Source organism: Coptis chinensis, chromosome 9 (assembly GCF_015680905.1).
Source record: "Coptis chinensis isolate HL-2020 chromosome 9, ASM1568090v1, whole genome shotgun sequence".
NCBI classification, from domain to species: domain Eukaryota; kingdom Viridiplantae; phylum Streptophyta; class Magnoliopsida; order Ranunculales; family Ranunculaceae; genus Coptis; species Coptis chinensis.
This window is the reverse complement of record NC_141464.1, coordinates 64776898-64799974: the sequence shown is the minus strand read 5'-3', so window position 1 is coordinate 64799974 and position 23077 is coordinate 64776898. Positions and strand designations below refer to the sequence as shown.

At 35.8% G+C, this 23077-nt stretch overlaps 2 protein-coding genes and 1 long non-coding RNA gene across 3 annotated transcripts; 2 read left to right on the top strand and 1 right to left on the bottom strand.

Moving 5' to 3' along the window:
• Positions 1–3775: 3775 nt before the first annotated feature.
• LOC147477350 (uncharacterized) lies at positions 3776–5544 on the bottom strand. The gene is made up of 3 exons (XR_015207167.1): positions 5163–5544; positions 4220–4536; positions 3776–3986 (listed from the first exon to the last, which is right to left on the bottom strand). It is a non-coding gene; the product is annotated as an uncharacterized LOC147477350 (long non-coding RNA).
• Positions 5545–12531: 6987 nt separating this feature from the next.
• On the top strand, positions 12532–12861 carry LOC147477349 (uncharacterized). The gene has a single exon (XM_086585985.1). It carries the CDS (start codon positions 12532–12534, stop codon positions 12859–12861), a length of 330 nt encoding a protein of 109 aa, XP_086442111.1.
• A 7387-nt stretch (positions 12862–20248) lies between these two features.
• Positions 20249–21858, top strand: LOC147477348 (putative F-box/LRR-repeat protein At5g02930). Its single transcript, XM_086584588.1, has 4 exons — positions 20249–20514; positions 20999–21155; positions 21251–21412; positions 21514–21858. The coding sequence occupies exons 1-4, from the start codon at positions 20378–20380 to the stop codon at positions 21784–21786; spliced, it is 729 nt and encodes a 242-aa protein (XP_086440714.1). The 5' UTR covers positions 20249–20377; the 3' UTR covers positions 21787–21858.
• The last annotated feature ends 1219 nt before the right edge of the window (positions 21859–23077 follow it).

The window sequence follows — 23077 nt, the reverse complement described above, 5'->3', positions numbered from 1 at the left end:
TGGTCTCTTCTACAATATAAAACCTATCATTAACAATCGTATGTATGTACCAACACAAAGATACAACCATTACCAAATTTAAGTGTAAAAGTAATACTAAGATTAATGTTTAGAACCTCAAATGCCTTCCAAATGTTTTGCTCTTGTTTTTCCTAATAGCCAACTTGCAATTTCTAGCAAAACATTAGTTGTTGCTACTTTACTTGGTTTACAACGCTTCATTTGTCACCAACTTCGGATCTTCATGGACATAAAATCACCTCAGTAGCAGCTCAAGCCTCGCTCCTACATCAAATAAGATGGTCAACTTCCAGTATCAAGTATTATAATGTATAATGGACATGGAAGTCTATTTCGAAATGGCCACAAATTAAACGAATGCAAGATGATTTATAAATTTAATGAGATTCCATGTTATAACTTTCTGAGAACCCAAATGGGGAAAAAACATTAGCCGAGATTTAGAAAAGGCACCTACTAACAACATCAAGCAAGTCAATGTATATCCTATTCATTCTCAAGTCTCAACACACTCTATTTTCCATATTATCTCTCTATTTTACCAAAGACTCCACCTCCTAACTACCCATATATTAAAGAACCCCATCATTATTTCATCAAATTTATACCAGATTGATACTACATGCCATTATCATCTTCATGAAGCTAACCATATAGTCGCAATTATTTTCAATACTGCCTTGCCATTTAACTTAGCTATTTAGGTGTGTTAGTATTTTTAAATTTATATGGACCAAGTAAACATTTTATGCACTCGTTAGTTTGTGTTATTATTTAAAGAAAACCATCCGATGAGTGCCAAGAAGTTAATCTAGAATTAAATATCGACGGAAGCAATGTGCGAAAACAGTAAGGCCTTACCTTGGCAAGGAAGAAAGTTTACCCACCGTTTGTTGATTGCGGATATCAAATCTGCCAAATAACCATAATAGTTTGAATACAATAACATCAAAAATATCAAAGGAAGGCTAATATGTTATCTAAGGTCACACTTAAGCACTCATTTATAGCCATGAGTACTTTTACTTGCACTCATGTAGTAATTGAAGTTTATAAGGCACCTCGAACATAATGTCTGAGATTGATATAAACTTGAAAGATAAGCCATTTGGAGGGAAAACAGTTGTTTTAGGAGGTGAGTTCAGGCAAACGCTTCCAGTTATAGAAAAAGGCTCAAGAGAAGCTATTGTGTCAACTTCAATAAACAGAACCTATTTACGGCGTCACTTAAAGGTTTTTTGTCTTTCGATAAACATGCGTTTGAGTAGAACAGACTCTATATCAGCAAGTATCCAATCCGATGTAAAATTTAACAATTAAATATTAGTTATTGGTGAAGAAAAACTGCCAAGTCTATCACTATGCGAAGGTGAAGAACCAACGTGGATATTTAACAGTTATTTAATGTATATGAATAATGCATGGTTTATTTGTGGGGTGTTCGGTACCTCCTGGTCTTAATACTTCTAATGGAATTGCTCTTGATCACTAACCGATGTATCCGCCGATAATGTTGAAACTCAATAACATGAGTTAACCACTTCAACACAACAGTTCACCTTCCACTATCTCCAAACCATATGGGTGGTGCAAATGGACTCATCCCATTATATTGTGTTTAATATTTTACATATATACCAAAAAAATCAAATAATAATAATAATAAAATGATAGGATTAACTTAACACATTTTAATTACATGGGGTCAATGTCTATCATAGGTTTAAAAAGCTAACCCGATTCATTTGCATTGAATGAGAACGACAATTCAGAATCTTCAATCTTCCTTTGGCTTAATTGGTTATACTTGGAAAATCATCATCCATAAGAAAAGCTTAAAATCACAAAGATGAAAAGAGATGCTGATAGGATCTTAAAGCTTTTCCCAAAGTGGGGATTCATAGTATTACCTTTGTAGTACGAACATTGTCTATGGCTGGCTAGAGATCATTGAAAATATGATTCTACACACCCAATTAAAGAGCAATCTTACTGTGAGCTTAACATCCCTGACTTGAGTGAGAATGCTCAGTCTCCACTCGATTAATGGGACCCTTTGTCGCCGCCTAATTGAGTGTTAATAGTAGGCTCGTCAAAGAAACTGAACCAAATAATAAATTAGAGTATGAGGTTAGTTTATTAAACCCATTTACAACACATTAGAAACAAAAATGCTAAAATCATACAAAGTTCTAGGGCTGACTTAACCACAACTCATTATGGAGAAATTCCCAGATCTGGTCATTGAATCGACAGTAGAGATACAATTAGTGATATATGTTTTTGTTTTTGTTTTTTGGCTTTTGGCTTTTAGCTTTTTTAAGAGAGGTAATGAGGGGAGATTTGAGAGAAGAAGAGACGTCTGGTTTCCCACGATTTAAATTCGATATAAATGATAATAAATTCGACATTAATTTGAAGGGTAAGTCGCGAACAATTAAATAGTGGCGTATAGTTGATTTCCGACCTGAATTTACACATACATCCTTAAATTAGTATGTAATTTTAAGGGTATAGATGGTACTAAATTATGAAATGACTAAGTAGTCCTTCTTAAAGGTATTGAATAATTGATTTTAATTCTTTATCAAGGGCATTTCATGGTAGGAAAAAGGTTGGTCTAATTTAAAGGTCCATGTTAATTATGGTATACTATACTAATAGAGATATCTTATTAATGATATGAAGCAGGATACCAACTAACATATGTTTGAGAAGACCACATACATCTGAGGAAAAACTTTTTCAATATTACAACCAAACATTCTATTTAAATATATGTGACAACTTATAACGAACTCATTTCAACGACTTCCATTAAGTGTACTTTTCATTACGTACTGTACGTAACTCTTCAATCACCCCATGGGAAGCCCACTCTTTTATAGTTAGAACTGATATTGTAAAACCCCTTAAACCCCATTTTCCCATGAAGGTGGGAATACCCAAGACCTTGGGCCCAACCTCTGAAAGCTCGAGTTGTAAGCCATTGGACACCTTCAATTAACAATTTACGCCCACGACTGTTTAGCTACTTAATTTTATTTCTTTTTCTTTTTCTTTGTTTTTTGCACGCCTAAATAGATAGATGCCTTTAAATTTCTAGACGGTGTATCAAGACTCCGGAGAGCTTTAAGGTTTTTTTCTATCTTTCTAGAAATTTCCCAAAAAGATAGAAGTTTTCTATCTTTAAATTTGCTATCTTTTTTGGATAGTAGGAGTAATTTTCGAGAAAGCCAATTGTTGCACAATTTCTCATTCTCCTTTTCTGGAGCAACGTTTTTCTTTAATTCATAGTTTTTGTAGCACTCCAATTATTTCTAGAAGGCCTCACATCCTACGTTCCTCCGAGTCCACTGCCAAGCACAACATTTAAGTCATGCTATAGCCCATTATCGTAGCTTTGTATTCCTTTAATGACGCTAGATATGTACAACTTTCATAGACTATTACAATGGGAGGTCATTTAACTTCCTAACAAATGGGTCGTAGCATTTAAAAGAAGATTCTAGCATTGGAAAAACAGACAACAGTCAGCAAAAATTTTAATATTGTATGTTGGTCAAAGTATGCACACCATTTGGCTTGCACCCAATTCCTTGTAAATTTTCTACAATGAGTACATTTGGTAAGAAGTTGTAGTGCCTCCAACACACCTATATTCGAGGAATCAACTACAATGGTTTAAATTAACCAATATCCTAGATACCGATTGAAAAAAAAAACTAATATATATCCTAGGTCAGAACGAAATTCCAATTCCTACGCATTCATAAATTAAATCTGGCATTCCCACTCTTCCATGTAAATACCATAAAATTCTTAACTAGTGAATTAAGCTAAAAACAAATCTATATCTAGAGAAAAAGATAAATGATTGAAGATCAACATACATTAGGCTCAACCATCCATGTGCAAATCTGCTCTAGCATCCTTGCCCAATAATGCATTCCTGCTGCGTTGTTCTGTTGTACGATGGTGACATTTGAAACAAAAAAATGAATACCAAAATAGGATAAAGTGTTCTAAACTTGTAGCAACAATTTAGAACAACTCTACTTATCAACCATGCAACACCTTAACAAACATTAGATTGTGATCATGAGCGCAGCGAAAACCAATAAACAAAAATCAATAAGTGTGCGACACAAACAAATGGGAAGTGAGGGATTTTTCAAATAATGATGAAGAAACTAACATTTTCAAGTGCAAATCAGAGGGATTTTAGTCTTATTCCTTGCGATCATGTTTTCCCTAAAATGGATTCAAACACAGTTGTAACAAAGAAAAATTAAACCCAAACTTCAACTGTAGTTGCAAATTTGCAGTGCTGTTGTGTTGTTTTAATTAAATCATTACCCATACCAAATAATATTGAAGGGATGACGTTGTTGAATATGGAATTTGACTTTACCACCGAACTCTATGCAATTGAGCAGAGGTTTGCTAGATACCCAGATACCTGCAGCTTTTGATATAGATGTTGATGCTCTTTAATTTGCTCATTGTTAATACCTGTAAAATGATTAGAGACAATGAGAGTTGCCACAACGACAATGAAGCAAGTCCAAACCAATTATTCCTATTTCCTGAGAAAACAAAAAGATTCATACCTGATTTGAATAGGGTTTGAAGAAGGAAAAAAGAAGAAAACCCAAAGCAATAGAAAAGAACTCCCAAATTAGAAGGAGAGTGGGGGGACAGAAAGAGGGAGATGGATAACGAAGAGTTTTGTTGCTTAAATTGGTACAATGAGGATAGTCAAGCTGTAAAACCTAACAATCTACAATTCAACAATCTGTGGGATAGCTGAAGATTCCTCAAGGCAATAAATTCAAATCATGCATGATTGTTCCCACTTGTGCATGCAATAATAAACTTTCAATGCATAGCACAACCCAAATTTTCTTTTGAATTGATGATGTGCTTATGCACGAAGAAACTTCATTTATTACAAAAAAACTGGTAAATCACTAAATTGCAAGTAGAACAGATATACAAAATTAAATTGTTCAAGGTAGTAGTACATTTTACTTGCCTATTTTCCATTTTCCCAAGAATATAAAAGAGAAAATACAAGCATACCTGCTTGTTAAAAATAACACAAAAACAAAAGGAGCCAAAGAAAGAAAAAACGGTACCTGAAATTTATTAGAAACCGTGTGTCGAAGTTGCTGGTAATAAACTGGCCAATAAAAATTTCACAGACCAGTTCCGTTCCAATAACACCACTATATAATGCCTCTGATCCAAGAGAGTTGAACCCATGCGAGGTTAACAGGGGACCAAGTTCATCAAGTAGAGACTCTGTCTCAATAAGTTCATCGTCTACAGAGTTTGACTCAATTGGCAACTCTCCATTTTCTTTTATAGAAGAGCTTGGAAAAAGTGTCGCGTCAATGAATTGCCCATTTAAGCAACCTCCCAGTAACAAATCATTACACATGTGGAAGTGCTAGATTGCTTATTTGTAAGACTTGCATTATTGCCCTAAGTAGACCCATTTAAGGAGAGTATTGTTTCCTGAGCACGTTCTCATTCTACATAGCGAAACAGAGAACAATTCAAGAGGAGAAACAGTAACAGAACATACAATTCAAACTTAACATCCAAAGGGGGGGGAGTCTGAAAATCTGATTTGGTTTACCATTTACGGAATAGCTATAGATTCTAATAGCATCCCGATTGTCATCCGAGAAGGAAATGCATGTAGATTGATAATAAGATCTGGGCGCATTCCTATTGTTCTGGAGAATGACATATCAATGTCGGGCCACAACTGAGAGCAAACACCTTTCTGCCCGTGCCTACTGCTGAATTTATTATCACCAATAATGGGATTTCTAGGACATCTGAAACGGAAAGGATTTTCTTTGGGTTGGGTACTTTAAAGAGAGAGATATGATTTTTGAAAACCAAAGTTTCACACATAAACAAAAAAAAAACACACACACACGTACTAGATAGATCATAAATTTTCATGCTAATTGCTCTCTTCTTGGTCGTTGAGAATGTGAAGTCCAACACTGGGAGAATTAAGCTAAACGGCAGTCTCCTAACCCCATTTTTGTAGTTTTAATAATAATAATAAAACACGATTCGAGGAAGAAGAAGTAACATATTGCCTCAAAACTGATTGGTGGGGAAAGAGAACGAAAGGTTTTCTTTTTCACGATTAATACCCCATTTAATTTCTAATAAAAAAAAACTGGTGTAAGTTTGGAGAAACTAACGGTTTTTTAGTTTAATTTTACAATTAAGACATTTAATTAATTCCTAATCCAACATGGCGGCATAATGACTCTCGATTTATACCCCTGAAATCGAATCCCAGCGAGTCAGAAACCGAGCTGTTTTGTTAAGTTGATAAGTGTTTGGGCCCCACCTTCGGTGTGTTCCCAGACTCGGATCCGGCCCATCACCTTTCGGACTCTGGCCCAACATTCTGGATTCAACCCAACATGATTCCGGACTTGGTCCAGATCCAAATATTTACAGGTGCATCTGGCACAGGTGATGTTTGGGCCCCACCTTCAGTGTGTTTCCAGACTCGGATTCGCTCATCATCACCTCCTGACTCGCCCAACATTCTTGATGATTTCCGGACTAGGTCCAGATCCAAATATTGACAGTGCATCCGCACGTTTAAAGAGAAAACAGCCGCAATCACCGGTCAACGAGGGACGAGAAAGGAAAAAGAAGATAAACCAAAATCTTCGAGAGATTTGGGGGTTAGAGTGATCCGGATCTTGGAATCCGGATCTTTCTTATAAGAGTCCGCTCTCACTTCGAACTACGCTAGCAAAACTGCCGAGACTTGATCCCCTGTTTCCGGATCGGGAATGCGTGAGGGACCTTTCTAAGGTTCAGTCTCATTTCTTTTGGTCAATCAATCCACTCTACACAACCCTAACTGTGTTTGGGAATTTCTAGTTCAAACATTTGGCGCCGTCTGTGGTTTTCAAATCCACACCAATGGGAAGAGCACAAACCAGATCACAAACCAATGGCCAAAATGGCCAACAACATCCAGTAGTCTCCCAACGATCTACTCAGTGTAGAATGATTCCTGTCAATGCCACACACGCCAGTAACATCCCACAAAATGTTGTCCAGGATGTTCCGGAATCTTCACGCCATCCGCAACAAGTTCAACCCAATCCGGATGAACTCCAATCAGAAATCTTGAGGCTTACTGCAGAGAATGAAAGGCTCCGGAATGCTAGGGGGAAAAGGCCTAGAATTCCCTCTCCAGATAGTTCTAAACAACATTCATCAGCACCGCGAAGGAATCAAAATGCTACTGATGATAGGCGAGAACCAGTTCCTCCAGCACAATCCAATGTATGGGACAGACTAGGTTTGGATTCTCGCCATAATACCGGAAGGACAGAGTCCGGACATGGAGTCCGGACTCATGATCATCATTCACCCAGAAGGACAAAGTCCGGACATGGAGTCCGGACTCATGATCATCATTCAACCGAAGGACGGATTCGGACATGGAGCCCTGACTCGACTACTCCCCATCCGGCCATTCCGGACGGGTAAATTTTAATTCACGGTCATCATCGACATCGAAGTTCGACTCCTCCCCATATGCTCACAGATATCGGCCTACTCATTCACACCGACATGATTTCCCGTAAGAAAGTAATGTTGGACTCGATCGAAGGATGATCCGAAGATATTGTAACAAAGAGCAATCGAGGAAGAAGTACTTTCAATGACCAAATCGAGACTTAGCGTGAATGGGTTTTCAACATTATCTATTTTCAGATTATATTCAGAACTATCGTAAGCCCTACGAACTTCAAGAAGCCCGACTTGAAATGTATGATGAAGAGAATGGAGATCCATACACTCATCCTTTTACTACGATCACAAATGGCTATGGAAAATGATGATGCACTACTTTGTAAGTTGTTTCCGCCACTCTCAAAGGTGATGCTTTAGTATGGTTCAACTCTCTTACTTCCAAATCAATTAGAAACTTCCCGAATTAGCTAAGAAGTTTGTTGATCACTATCGAAGATAACTGCGAGATTAAACATGATTCTCACCGCCTTTATTTAATCTCACAAAAATTCGAGAATCTATCGGGGATTTTCGCAAAAAAGTTTCAAACTTTACTCAATGTTACTGATCCTCCCTCTAACCAGTTTATCATCCAAGCTTTCAAAGATGCCATAGGATATGATCGTAGTGGTCTATACAATTCGCTCACTAGACAGCCGCCTTTCTCCAAGTCCGAGCTGTTTGATCGTGCTGAAGAGTTTGCACGAGTTGAGGATGATCTCAAAGCTAGGCAACTTCGAGAAGAAAATCTTCATAAAAACAAAAAAGAGTCCGGACAGAACTCTAACAACTATAAAGGACGTGATGTAAACAAGCGTAACAACTTCCAAATCTGCATTTAACTCTAAGCCTACCCAGCCAAATAAAGAGGAAAAGATTTTCACTCCTTTGTCGATGAAACTTTCTGAAGTTTACGAAAGAATAAAAGGGCGAAATCTTCTTTATAAGCCAAGGTCATTACCTGAAGATACAGCCAACATCATAGATAAATCCAAACGATGCAAATTTCATGATGATTTTGGCCACACTACTGACGATTGCAGAATTCTTCGGAGTGCTATTCAGCGCTTAGTTGATGACAAGAAGTTAGATGAATTCATACTGAAGCAAAGACAAGTGAAGTTTGCGAACATATATGGTCATCGTATCGGACATGCCCGTCTAGATTCCATTTCAAATAATCAGCGGAAGTTTGAGAAAAAACAAAAATTCAATTTTCTAATGAACTGGAACAGAGTCAACGGCATTGATTTTCTTAAAGGTGACAACGCAGAAATATATGAACCTGAACTCTTATCCTTCAGTGATCGTGACTTATATGGAGTATTTCAGCCACATTATGATGCTGTTATGATATCAGCATTCATTGGAATGTGGAGGGTTCAAAAAATTATGCTAGATACTGGAAGCTCTGTAAGTGTGTTATTTTCTAGAGCTTATATAGAAATGAAGTTGCCACAAGAGCTTATCATTCCGAAAGAAAACCCTATTGTTGGGTTCGATGGAACAACAACTATTCCGATAGGAGCTGTACGTCTACCAGTAACAGTTGGAAACAAGTGGGCTAAAATCAATTTTTTGCTCATGAATTGCCACTCTCCATATAATGCAATTCTGGGCAGAGATTGGATCCATCAGATGCAGGCAGTTATATCTACTTTCCACCAAGCAATCAAGTTTCCATGTAGTCAAGGAATCTGTAAAATCCGGAGTGATCAGATGGAATCCCACAGATGTCATGACAAAGCACTAGATGACTACAAACCTTCCGGAATTCATACCAATAGAGTCATTTAGGACACTCCACAAAAGTAGCAATTACAGTATGGCTCCACATCCATTTCAGGCGAGAAACAAAAGGACCTTCCTACTGTTGATAAACTTGAGGAAGTTCAGATTGGAATGAGTCCAGAACATACCACTTTCATATCAACTAAGCTTTCCGAAGTTGAGAAAAGAGACATGACAGAATTGTTAAAGAAAAATAGCACAGCTTTTGCATGGAGCATAGATGACATGACTGGCATCAGTCCAGACATAGCATGTCATCATCTTGATGTGGATCATACAACAAAACCTGTTAGGCAAAGACCAAGGCGCATGGCACCTGATAAAAGGCTGAAAGTCAATGAAAAGGTTAGTCGTTTACTGAAGGCTAAGTTTATTCGACCAGTAGAATATCCTAAATGGTTATCAAACATAGTTATAGTTACCAAGAAGAATGGCAAATTAAGAATGTGTATAGATTTCATTAAACTTAATGAAGTTTGCCCACTTAATCCTTACCCTTTGCCTAAGATAAATGATTTAGTTGATGCTACTTCAGGATATCAGAGAATTTCATTCATGGATGCTTCTTCAGGTTTTTACCAAATACTTTTGTATGGTCCGGACCAAGAACATACAGCCTTTATAACAGATATATGCATTTATTGTTTTACAGTCATGCCTTTTGGCCTTAAAAATGCCTCAGCCACTTTTCAGAAATTAGGCAACACAATATTTGAAGGCCTAATAGGTGATACTGTGGAAATATATATTGATGACATGGTCACTAAGTCATGGTTAACAAGTGATCATCTTCGAGATCATCAGACAACCTTTGATAGGGTAATAAAATTCAATCTCAAATTGAATCCAGCAAAATGTTCTTTTGGAGTTTCCTCTGGGAAATTTTTGGGTTATCTTATGACCCATAGAGGCATTGAAGCTAACCCCTCGATCGATAAGGGCCATACTAGACATGCCGACTCCAAAACAAAAAAAGGAGATTCAAAGACTTACTGGACGGTTGGCAGCCTTAATGAGATTTATTTCTAAATTCTCAGATAAGTGTTGTCCATTTTTCAATACGATTAAATCAAACTCCACTTGGACTTCTGAGTGCCAAAAAGCTTTTGATAGCCTTAAAACTTATCTTTCCTCACCGCCAGTATTGGTAAGTCCTAAAACTGGTCAGCCAGTAGGAGTATATCTTGCTGCAACTGGTATTGCAGTAAGCGCAGTGCTTTTTGTTGAAAGTCCGGAAGAGAAGCCAATTTTTTTTATAAGTAAGACTTTAACAGGTCCGGAATCTCGATACAGTAATATTGAGAAAATAACATTAGCTTTAGTACATCTTTGCTAGACGATCAAACCTTATTTTTCGGGTAGGACCATCCGGGTTCATATAGAGTACCCTCTTAGAAAAGCTCGCTAATGCTTTCAGATACAAGCGGACTTGCCCTCTCCGCGCCTCTTATCTTAGTGCATATGAGATCATATATGAACCACGTCATGCAGAAAAAGGACATGCTCTGGCATCCTTAATTGCAGACTTTCCAGTTGATGATGTTTCTTTTGCTATCATTCCGGACCAGCCAAACAGAGCTACAGCCACAACTCAAACTGAAGAAACATCTCTCGGGGGCGAAAACCCATCCTCGAAGCATATTTCTTGGAAAATCTACACTGACGGTTCTCGAAATCAATCAGGATCCGGAATTGGATGTGTACTTATCTGTCCTGATGGTTTACAGATAGAAAAATCTGTTAGGCTGGGATTTAAAGCGTCCAACAATGAAGCGGAATATGAAGCAGCAATTTTCGGTATGAAGACAGTTATTGATTTGGGGGCGACTGATATTGCCATTTTCACAGACTCCAAATTAATCACCAACCAATTTGGAGGTATATATAGAGCTAAGGATGAAAGAATGTCCACGTATCTAGATGTTATTCATTCTTTAGCAAGAAGATTAAGATCTGTATCTATCACAAAGAAATCAAGACATGATGTGAGGCATGCAGATGCTTTAGGTTATCTTTCAGCAGCTACAAATTGCAAGGAAGCACGGATGATACAAGTTGAATATCAGGAGCAACCAAGCATCGACTTCACCACTCTCAACCACAGAAAAATATATGTTGATGAATGTTTAGCACTACAAGTATTGTATTATGCACAAGCCTCTTATGCAGTCCGGTCAAAGAAAAGGATTCGCGGGGAAGTAGAAATCACTGAGGACGACATTGACAGTGAAATGTCCAGTCCGGACCATGATGAAATGCTAGATCCTGACCAACAACAATCCCTAATAGATGTAGAGCATATTCCCAGTATGAATGATTGGCGCGTTCCTTACATAGAGTACCTGCAACACCAGACTCTCCCTGAAGACAAGAAACTTGCTGATTACATACTCCGGACATCATTCAAGTTTTCCATTCTTCCATTGGCAGGACAGATCCAATTATATAGGAAGCATAATTTATCTCCGTTGCTCCGTTGTCTTACATCTGAACAAGGTCACTTTATTCTAGAAGAGTTGCATCAGGGCATTTGCGGCAATCATATGGGAGGGCGTAGTATGGCACATAGAGCACTCACTCAGGGTTATTGGTGGCCTAGAATGCAGAAACAAGCTAAGTTATACAGTCAAACTTGTGTACAATGTCAAATGCATGCGAACTCAAACCACCTACCAGCCAATGAATTGTTTCCAGTTCTGAGTTCTTGGCCATTTGCTAAATGGGGTCTAGATATTGTTGGACCTTTGCCCAAAGCACCAGGAAATTTCCGATTCCTTCTTGCAGCCACTGATTATTTCACAAAGTGGGTTGAGGCGATTCCACTCGTGCAGACTCCATCCTCCAAAGTCAAACAGTTCATTTGGAGAGATATCATATGTCGATATGGAATACCAGCAGTAATTGTATCTGATAATGGAAAGCAGTTTGATTCTGATGAAATTCGTCAATTCTGTGACACCTTCAAAATTCAACATAATTTTTCGGCTCCTTACCATCCACAGCGAATGGACAAGTCAAGCAACTAACAAGTCTCTCCTAGCCAATTTGAAAAGGCGGCTTAAAGAAGCAAAAGGAAAATGGGTACAGGAATTACCAGATTTTTTGGGCATACCGCAACGCACGCCCAAAACTTCTACAGGAATGACTCCTTTCTCTCTGGCATATGGGATAGAAGCAGTTTTGCCAACTGAACTCATGGCTCCCACCAGTCGAACTGAAAATGTCATTTCTGATGATAATGAAGAATTTTTGTCTTCCCAGAAACAATTCATTGATGAGCAGAGAGAAGAGGCACTCCGGCATTTGGAAAAGTATCAACAGAGTGTCAAAAAAAGTTATGACAAGAACGTTCGTCAACGAACATTCCAGCCAGGAGATTGGGTACTTCGGAGAAAATTGGATGACCCGTCAGGGGGCAAGCTGTCAGAAGCTTGGGAAGGTCCTTTTATTGTGGAGAAAACAGGGCCATAACGGTTATTATGTACTGAAAACTCTTTCCGGAGATTTTCTTCCAAAGCCTTGGAATGCAACAAGGCTTCGTAAATTTTACCACTAGTATTTAGTTAACTCTATTTTGATTTTCATTAATAATCAAATTTCTCCATATGCTACTATGCTTTATTTTTACATAATACATTTTTACATCATCTAGCAAGTGCAATCCTCGGCACAAACCTTTAACATTTTGTTTTCTGAACAAAGTTGACGCCATTAATCTTTGACCAAGATTTAGCCACCAAGTCGCGGACAACTTGCGTAACAATTTTGTTTCCTGGCCGAAATTGTAAGTGTTAGCAAATCGCGACTTAAACAAACCGAAAGTGCACACTCGCATCATAAGTTTGTTTCCGGACAAATAATTGTAAGTGTTAGCAAACGCCAAGATTACTTAAACAAATTGAAAGTCTGCATTACTCGCATCATAAGTTTGTTTCCTGACAAAAATTGTAAAAAGTGTTAGCAAACGCGGCTTTTTAAAACAGAATCGGAGTGCACTTTCGCAAAGATAAGTTTTGTTTCCGGACAAAAACTTAAGTGCTAGCAAAGCACTTAAACAGATGTTGGGTTTTATTTATTTTTATTACAATAGTGTTTTTTGTGCCCTTTAGTCAAACAATGTCTACTCTGGATTGGGTTTTATTTTTTTTTACAAAAGTGTTTTTTGCGTTTTTTCTCGTTCTTTGCCACATGGCTTTCATCTATATGACAAAGAGGGGGCGATGTTTGGGCCCCACCTTCGGTGTGTTCCCAGACTCGGATCCGGCCCATCACCTTTTCGGACTCTGGCCCAACATTCTGGATTCAACCCAACATGATTCCGGACTTGGTCCAGATCCAAATATTTATAGGTGCATCTGGCACAGGTGATGTTTGGGCCCCCACCTTCTCGTGTGTTTCCGACTTCGATCCGCTCATCACCTTTCCGGACTCTGGCCCAACATTCTTGATTCAACCCAACATGATTCCGGACTAGGTCCAGATCCAAATATTGACATGTGCATCCGCAGCACGTTTAAAGAGAAAATGAAAGCATCCGGGTCAACGAGGGGCGAAGAAGGAAAAAAAAATAAACCAAAATCTTCGAGATTTGGGGGTTAGAGTGGGATCCGGATCTTGGAATCGGATCTTTCTTATAAGAGTCCGCTCTCTCACTTCGAACTACGCAAGCAAAAAAAGCTGGCGAGACTTTATCCCCGCTTTCCTGACCGGGTAATGCGTGAAGCGACCTTCTAAGGTTCAGTCTCATTTCTTTTGGTCAATCAATCCACTCTACACAACCCTAACTGTGTTTGGGAATTTCTAGTCCAAACAATAAGTACTAAGGAATTTTAGAGAGACTTGGCTGCAATTCTACAAGAGGCCAGAAACATATTTTTAGCAGCTGAAGAATTTTTTAATTGGTCTTGATTATTCAACCTGTCTTTTGTATTGTTTTGGTTTACAACTATTTAAGTACCGACAAAAATCTATATAATAAAAAGCAATGGTGTGGGGCCGCAGGGCCTCTATCCAGTGGTTGTCATTGTCTTTTAGTAAGTTATGACATGGTAGATCCAAGTGTTTGGAGAGTTTGTGTAATTTTGTTAAGTGTAATCAATACCATGGGATCTATCCAAAAATCAACCAAAAGTCAACAATTACGGTCGAGCTTATAAATTTTTGGGCTAGCCCATAAACTGTTAGGCCTCCAATTGATTTGGGCTTATAGATAATGGGTAATTGGGATGGCCTTGCGGCTGGACTTATAAATTGAGTTGTTTCGCTGGTCTTGCGCCGAATATTTTGCACCTAAGATGCGTGTACGCCTTCCGACGAAGGCGCGATGAGTTGTCGAGATAGTGCCACAGGCGCGTCAAGGTCTCGTGGGCCGTAGGCACGGGCATACCCTAGTATATAATGTAAGATCAGGATAACAGCTATAAAGATTCGTACGTATGTGTATAATAGTGTAAACCAACACGTGAAATAATCAAAACAAAAGCATATATGATATACAAATAGTTAAAAAAAAAGTAGAAAACCTATTTACATGCATGCTGAGACTTGAGATGTGAATCTATTACACGCATTTTGAGATGTAAATCTATTATTTCCTCGACTCCTCAATGCTCAATTCATTTCTTTAATTTTCTATACATCCTCCCTGCAGGGCCGACCCTCAGCTTCTAAAGGCCCAATGCAAAGTCCGCAATATGGGCTATTTGTTTACTTTTTCTGGGCTATTGTTTGGGGTTTTAATATCATAGTGGGCTTTGTCTTTATATATATATATTATAGCTCTACCCTCTTCAATTGAGGAAGCGTTTTTAGAGTGTCCACGTGTCATGACTAATTAAGAAAAAGTAGGAGATAAAATAGAAAACATATATTTATCTTTATCTTTAGATATATATTATAGTTATACCCACATAGAGACTCCAGTTTTTTCTAAACTCTATTACTAAATATAAAAAAGTAGGATATAAATAAGAAAATAATCTCATCTCGAGTTTCATAGACTCGCTCTCCAACTTTTTCTAAATATTATAGCTAATTACAAAAAAATAATCTCATCTAAAGTTTCACAGAATCTCCAACTTTTCCTAAATAATATAGCTAATTACGAAAAAAAAAAATAGGAGACAAAAAATTAAATTGCTAAAAACAATAATTTCCATCGAAAACGATTTTCCTAAAACCCTTTCGATTTGCTGCGTCATCCATTATGTGATTTAGACATTTATTCAGTTAAGGATTCAAAAAATCACAATTACGGCCACAATAATTACGACATATTCTAATTCCTTAGATATATATTATAGTTATACACCCTCACCAATCTATTTTTTGGAACACTCGCAGAGACTCCATTTTTTCTAAACTCTATTACTACTTATAAAAAAGTAGGATAACAATCTCATCTAAAGTTTCAGAGACTCTCTAACTTTTCCTAAACACTATAACTAATTACGAAAAAATAATTTCATCTAGAGTTTCATAGTCTCAAACTTTTCCTAAACAATATAGCTAATTACGAAAAAAAATATGAGACAAAAAACTAAATTGCTAAAAACAATAGTTTCCACTGAAAACGATTTTCCTAAAACCCTTTCGATTTGATATGTCATCCACAATGGAATTTAAACATTTATTCATAGTTAAGGATTCCAAAAATCACAATAATTATGACATATTCCAATTAAATTTATAAATTTATAAATTTTCAACACTATATATATAAGTAATTCTCTAAAAAGTAACTATTTAAGTTAACTTAAAATAAGTACGTACGTAAAACTTCACCTACAAAATGAATTCAAACATAATTTTTTGTGGTTATGAAGCACTCACTATAATGATTATCTTCTCAAAATTTCAGTTCATTTGGGAAGATAATTCGGCTGAATAACGAGATTCAGTTAAAGTGACGTTGGGCTTAAATAAATTATATACCAAAACAAAACAAATTACATGTGGAAAATTAAATTATACAAAAAATAACATCACAAAATATATAATAGAAAATGAAAAAAAAAAATAACGGCAAAACAATAATGACAAATATTTTAAAACATATATAATACTGAATGAAACTAACGTCAAAGAACAATTAATGGAAAACCGAAAACTTGATGCAAATGTATCGAACTAATCTCATATAATATTTAACGAGAAATCGGAAACTGGATGCAAATGCAAACATTAAACTAATCTTAAAAAATAATTAATAGAAAATTGGAATATGGATACAACTACATTAAACTAACTTCAAAGAATAATTAACGAGAAATCAAAACTTGAAAGCAAATACATCAAACTAATATCAAAAAATAATTGTCGGGAAATAAAAACTGGATGCAAATGCATTGAACTAACCCTCAAAGATTAAATTAACGGGAAATCGAAAACTGGATGCAACTGCATTGAACTAACCTCAAAGAAAAATTAATTATAAATTGGAAACATGATACAAATGCGTTGAACTAATCTTAAAGAATAATTAACGGAAAATCAGAAACCGGATGCAATTGCACTGAACTAATCTTAAAAAATAAATTGGATGCAAATGCATTGAACTAACCTCAATAAATACTTAACAGGAAATTGGAAACTGGATACAAATTCATTGAATTAACCACAAACAATAATTAACAGGAAATCAGAAACTAGATGCAAATGCAACCTTATCAAATAATAAACAAGAAATCGGAAACTATATGCAAATGTATTAAACTAATCTCACAGAATAATTAATCGGAAATCAGAAACTAGATGCAAATGCATTGAACTTATCTCAAAGAACAATTAACATGAAATTGAAAATTGGATGCAAATGTATTGAACTAACCGCAAAAAATAATTAACGAGAAATCGGAAACTATATGCAACCGCATTGAACGTACTAACCTAAAAAAAATAACGGGAATCGAAAATTGGATTCAACTGCATTGAACTAACCTCAAAATATAAATAACGGAAAATCAGAAACTAGATGCAAATACATTGAACTAACCTCAAAACATAGTTGGATTATATGTTGTGTTTTGCATTTAAAATTGTGTTTATCTTATCTCTTTCTGTATGATTGGTAAGTCCTATTCAAGTAGCTTCAATATATACGAACTTCGCCTTATTAGGCAATCTCACAAAACTTCAATCAAACTTCTATTATTAAGCAACCAAATGAAGTTGAAGGGTTTTATCAAATGTGAGTATTTCTTTAATAGAGAGTGAGGTTTTCACATTATAAGAAATTTGGATGAGTGATCAATATAATATTAATATATAATAGTTCTGCATATTTGCAAATATTTTTAGAATAATTAATATAACAACACCCGTTCGTAGATAATCTTTGCAGATTTCATATAGTAAGTAATGCATAATTTAAAGAATAATTAACGGTAAATCGGGAACTGGATAATCTTTGATGATCCAATATAGTAAATCAAACATAATTTATTTTTTATGTCATGTTTGCAAAGATACTACAGATGGATCAATAGAAGTTTGTATTACACACCACATTGGATAATTAAAATGAAATCGAAAACTATATTCAAATACATAACTAAGTTAAAAAAGTAATTAACGGGAAATCGAAAATTTTATGCAAATGCAATAAACTAAACTCAAAAAGTAATTAACTATAAATCGAAAACTGGATGCAATTGCATTAAACTAACGTCAGAGAATAACTAACATAAAATTAGAAATTGGATGAAAATCCTTGAAAAATATTTAATGAGAAATCTTAAACGGTATGCAAATATATTAAACAAACCTCAAATAATAATTAATAGGAAACCAAAAACTGGATGCAAATGCATTGAATTAAACTCAAAAAATAATTAACAGAAAATAAAAAACCGAATGTAACTGCATTGAACTAACCTCATAAAATAATTGGTGGAAAATCAGAAACTAAATGCAAATATGCATTGAAATAACCTCAAAGAATAGTTAACGGGAAATCAGAAACCGGATGTAATTGCATCGAACTAACCTCAATAAATAATTAATGGAAAATCAGAAATTGGATGCAAATTCATTGAACTAACCTCAAACAATAATTAACTGGAAAATCGGGAACTAGATACAAATGCAATCTTATCAAATAATAAACGAGAAATCGGAAACTGGATGCAAATGCATTAAACTAATCTCACAGAATAATTAATCGAAAATCATAAACTGAATGCAAATGCATTGAACTTATCTCAAAGAACAATTAACATGAAATTGAAAATTGGATGCAAATGTATTGAACTAACCACAAATAATAATTAACGAGAAATCGGAAGCTGGATGTAACTGCATTGAACTAACCTCAAAAATTAAATAACGGGAATTGAAAATTGGATACAACTGCATTCAACTAACCTCAAAATATAAATAACGGAAAATCAAAAACTAGATGCAAATGTATTGAACTAACCTCAAAGAGTAATTAACGGGAGATTGAAACCTTGATGCAAATGCATTGAACTAATCTCAAAGACTAATTAACGAAACATCAAAAACTGGATGCAACTGTACTAAATTAACCTTAATGAATAACTAACGGGAATTTATAAAGTGGATGCAATTGCACTGAACTAACCTCAAATAATAATTAACGAAAAATCGGAAACTTGATGCAACTGCATTGAACTAACCTCAAAAAATAATTAATGAGAAATTGAAACCTGAATGCAATGTACTACATTAAACTAACCTCAAAGAATAATTAATGGAAAATCATAAACTTGATGCAAATGCATTGAACTAATAACCCTAAAACATGTTTGTATTATATGTAGGGGCAATAAATGTCTCGACAAATATAGTTTTGCATTTTAAGTAGTGTTTATCATAATTTTATTATTATGATTAAGAATGTCATGTTATTCAAGTAGCTTCAATATTATCTTCGTCACATTGAGAATTCTCACAAAACTTCAATCAAACTTCTATTATTAAATCTAACAACAAAAAGAAATCGATGAGTTTTATCAAGGTTTGATGCTTCCTTTTTATAGAGAGTGGTGCAAGAAATTTGAATGACTGATTAATATAATTTTCATATCTCATAGCTATGCATAGTTGCTAATATTTTTTACAATAATTTAATATAACGGCACCCATTCGTAGGACGGGTTCAAAAGCTAGTATAGTTTAATGGGGCCTTTAGTTTCAGTTTAATTTGGAAGCCCTATGCAAGGGCTTAGACAACATAGGCCCAGGTCCAGCCCTGCCTCCCTCCCTGAGACCCTGACATGATGTGGCCATTAACCACGACTCCTCAATGCATCTTCCTTAACTCATTTCTTTAAATTTCTAGACAACCTCCCTGAGGCCCTGACATGATGTGCGGCCATTAATCGTGGTATGCACCATGTACCTGAAGCCAAGAACCAATCTATATCTTAATATTAAAGCTCCTACAAAGGGTATTTTTTTAGCGCTCTTAAAATTTCCACGTCATCAATTCCTATTAAAACGGGAATTTATTTTATATTGAAAAGAGAAATTCTAACACTTCTAATTAAAACAGAAATCTTTCTCCTATTATAATGTAAATTTCTCCTCTATAAAAAAAAATCTAACACTTTTAATTAATACGAGAATCATTCTCCTATTATAAACGGGAATCACACTTTTAAATTAAAACGGAATCCCTCTCCCAATTAAAATACGGATTTTTAAAACTTAATTAAACTAATTTGTTGAGAAATTAAAACGGGTTTTAAGAACTTGATTAAAATAATTTGTTAGGAAATTAAAACGGGTTAGTGACAAAAACAGAAATCATGATTTATTAGAAAATTTATATATATGCATAGTTATGATTGTTGAGTAAATCAGTGTGTATGCACGGGTCTACTTTCTAGTTAATAATAACAGGTTAAAGAAGAAGTTTATCAAAAGAAAAAAGAAAAAAGAAAAAAAAGTGTTCATCAACGTCTTCCATAACAACTCAACTCCCACGACAGTGGAAAAAAAAGGGTACAGCTACTTGAAGAGCATGAAGAAGTTATGTTCTTCTTCAAGAGAAACTACGAGCGGGATCAGCCATCTACCGGAACAAATTTTAAGTCACATACTCTCCTTTCTTCCCACCCAAGAAGCAGTCCAAACTAGCCTTCTTTCTCGCGAATGGAGGTATATATATTATTCTCTTTCGAATTTATGGTTTGATCAAATAGGATTCAAAGTAAATAATCCAGACAAATTGAATTTGTTATTGGAGTTTCGGAATTTCGTCAATCGTACACTTCTTAGACAAGATGGTTCAGACATAGAAAAGTTCAATCTCTCTGTTTCTGTTGATGAAAAAGTCGTAAATAAACGTCATATTTACCTTAAGAGTTTTAAGTTTGAGACATGTCCATCTCAAATTGCCAACTGTTGTGTGCTTTCCCCAGCTCAAGTGTTTAACCCTCGATTTTGTTACGTTTTATGATGACTGCTCAACTGAAAATTTCTTTTCAACAAGTTGTCCTGTGCTCGAAGATTTGACGATTGACTATTGCCGTTTGTATAACTTTAATACCTTGACGATTTCCGGCCTAAGACTCAAGGCGTTGAATATTACTAACCGAATCAGTCATATCGGCATCTGTTGTCCAAATCTCCAATATGTTAGGTACCATGGTGTCAAACCACCGAATATTAGTACACAAACCCTTTCCTCATTGCTTGCAGCAAAGTTCGAGCTTCATCAACCATCAAACATTCTTCAAACAATAATTACGGAACTGCAAAATGTGGTCACTCTTAGCTTATGCTGTTCCTGTATTGAGGTATGCTTCATTCTTATACTGTTATACAAATGTATCGTGTGATGAAATAACTTTATTGTGTCAAATATTATCTCACCACATTACTTTGCGTGCAGTTTATCAACAAGAATACAGAATTCTTTGCGTGGCATCCTACCTCCTGTCCTAGCCTGAAGCGTTTGCAGCTAGAAATGTTGCGTAAGAAAGACTACGTCGAAGTATTAAGTCTCTTATTAGGGAGTTATACCAAACTGCAAGCTCTGCGCATATCTTTCAAGGTACTACTTCATCAAAATTGTGAATTATAGACAATTCTAAAGCTTTGATTTTGGTTTTGATTCTATTATAAGCATCTGACGATTTTTTTCTTTTTGGCTAGACATATTATCAATCCACAGACAACATATGTATCAACGTAAAGCAGCGGACACAAGAATTAGCTACAGGGGATTTGTTGAAGCTCCTAACAGAAGTTGAAATTGATGATTTCGGAGGGGATGAGAATGAACTGCACATAGTCAGATATTTACTTAAGAATGCGAACCTCATGGAGAAACTGAAAATCAGATACATGTGTTGCGCTTGGGAAAAGGTAGAGCTTCAGACGTGGATTAAAAAGGTTTCTCCTAATGCAAAATCACATCTTCTGTAAAACAATATGTAGTATTCTGCTAACTTGTATCATTTCACTTAAACAATAATTTCAGTCCAAATTAGGTACTCATATATGTGTCCAATCCATATTTTTTTTTACGCTTATAATTTTTTTATTTTTTATTTTACACTTCATACTTATCGCTTAACGTACTCTTGTTTGATGTCCTTTGCTCTATGAAATTTCTTCTGTCTGGCTACTACCCTTGGCATCTGTACTTAGACTTAATGAAGAACCTATTTGAAGGATTACTTGATCAGTTGATTGAGACTTTGAAGAGTTTTTTTTGTTTTTTTGAAATGGTTATAGGGTTAATGCAGACCCCCACCTGTGTTTATTGAACGTTTAACCTTACAAAGTCTCCCTAAGAGTTAGATCATTAGGGAAGCACACAAAGCCTTACAAAGTCAACAAGCAACAAGCAACAAACTTGACAAAGATGAGATTACTCACTAGCTAGACATATCACAATGGGTCATCGATCAAGAATGAAGTGATAGCAATGTTATCTCATTCTCTTACTTTTTGGCCATTAATTGCTTCACTATCTTTGGATGATCTTTCCTAAGATGAGTCTGCACTTTCTCATAGTCACAGAAGAAACCCTTGTAAGCACAACACACATAAGTGAGTCCTAGAGTGTCATCCCAAAACTCTTTGGTATAGTCCTCAAGATTCCTCATATTTTTGTTTTTAAATATTGACTTTAACTTTTTCATAATTGCAAGAGTGGGCTCTACTTCTCCCGAAGAACGCTTTTGTATTCTTTTGCTTATTTTTGAATTCGCAACACTCCATTCGCTTTGATCTTTAGACTGGGTTGTATACCCTGATGTACTCTTAGGAACATGATCTACAAATAATTCGTGTTCGGGTTCAAGGAGGTCATTTTCTAATTCTCTTTCGCTCGCATTAGCTAACTCCAAAGTGTTCTTCTCTTGAGTCCCAACTGCAAAGACATTTATAGGGTCTTTCTCGTATGATACTGTCTTACCAGTTGAGCCTCCTATGTTAGAAGCACCCATACTAACAGTTAGGCCACCTCTAGATGATGTTCCACCTTTAGTAGCAGAGCCACCTCTAAAATTTCCTCTTGCAGAAGTGCCACCTCTTACATCACTGTGATGTTGATGTTGACAGTTGATTTGTGCAGGTGTACTTAATTCCTCCTCCTGTTCTTCTTGCTCAAAGAGTTCTTGATTATACTTGATCAGTTGATTGGCTTTCTACAGGGCAGGAGAATGAAACTAATTTGATCAGTATATTTTTTCACAAAGCAAAATTTCAC

Coding starts and splice junctions, on each gene's coding strand:
- LOC147477348 (XM_086584588.1), top strand. CDS start 20,378: ATGAAGAAGTTATGTTCTTCTTCAAGAGAAACTACGAGCGGGATCAGC. Junction 21,156..21,250: donor TATGCTGTTCCTGTATTGAG/GTATGCTTCATT, acceptor CTTTGCGTGCAG/TTTATCAACAAGAATACAGA. Junction 21,413..21,513: donor CTCTGCGCATATCTTTCAAG/GTACTACTTCAT, acceptor CTTTTTGGCTAG/ACATATTATCAATCCACAGA.
- LOC147477349 (XM_086585985.1), top strand. CDS start 12,532: ATGACTCCTTTCTCTCTGGCATATGGGATAGAAGCAGTTTTGCCAACT.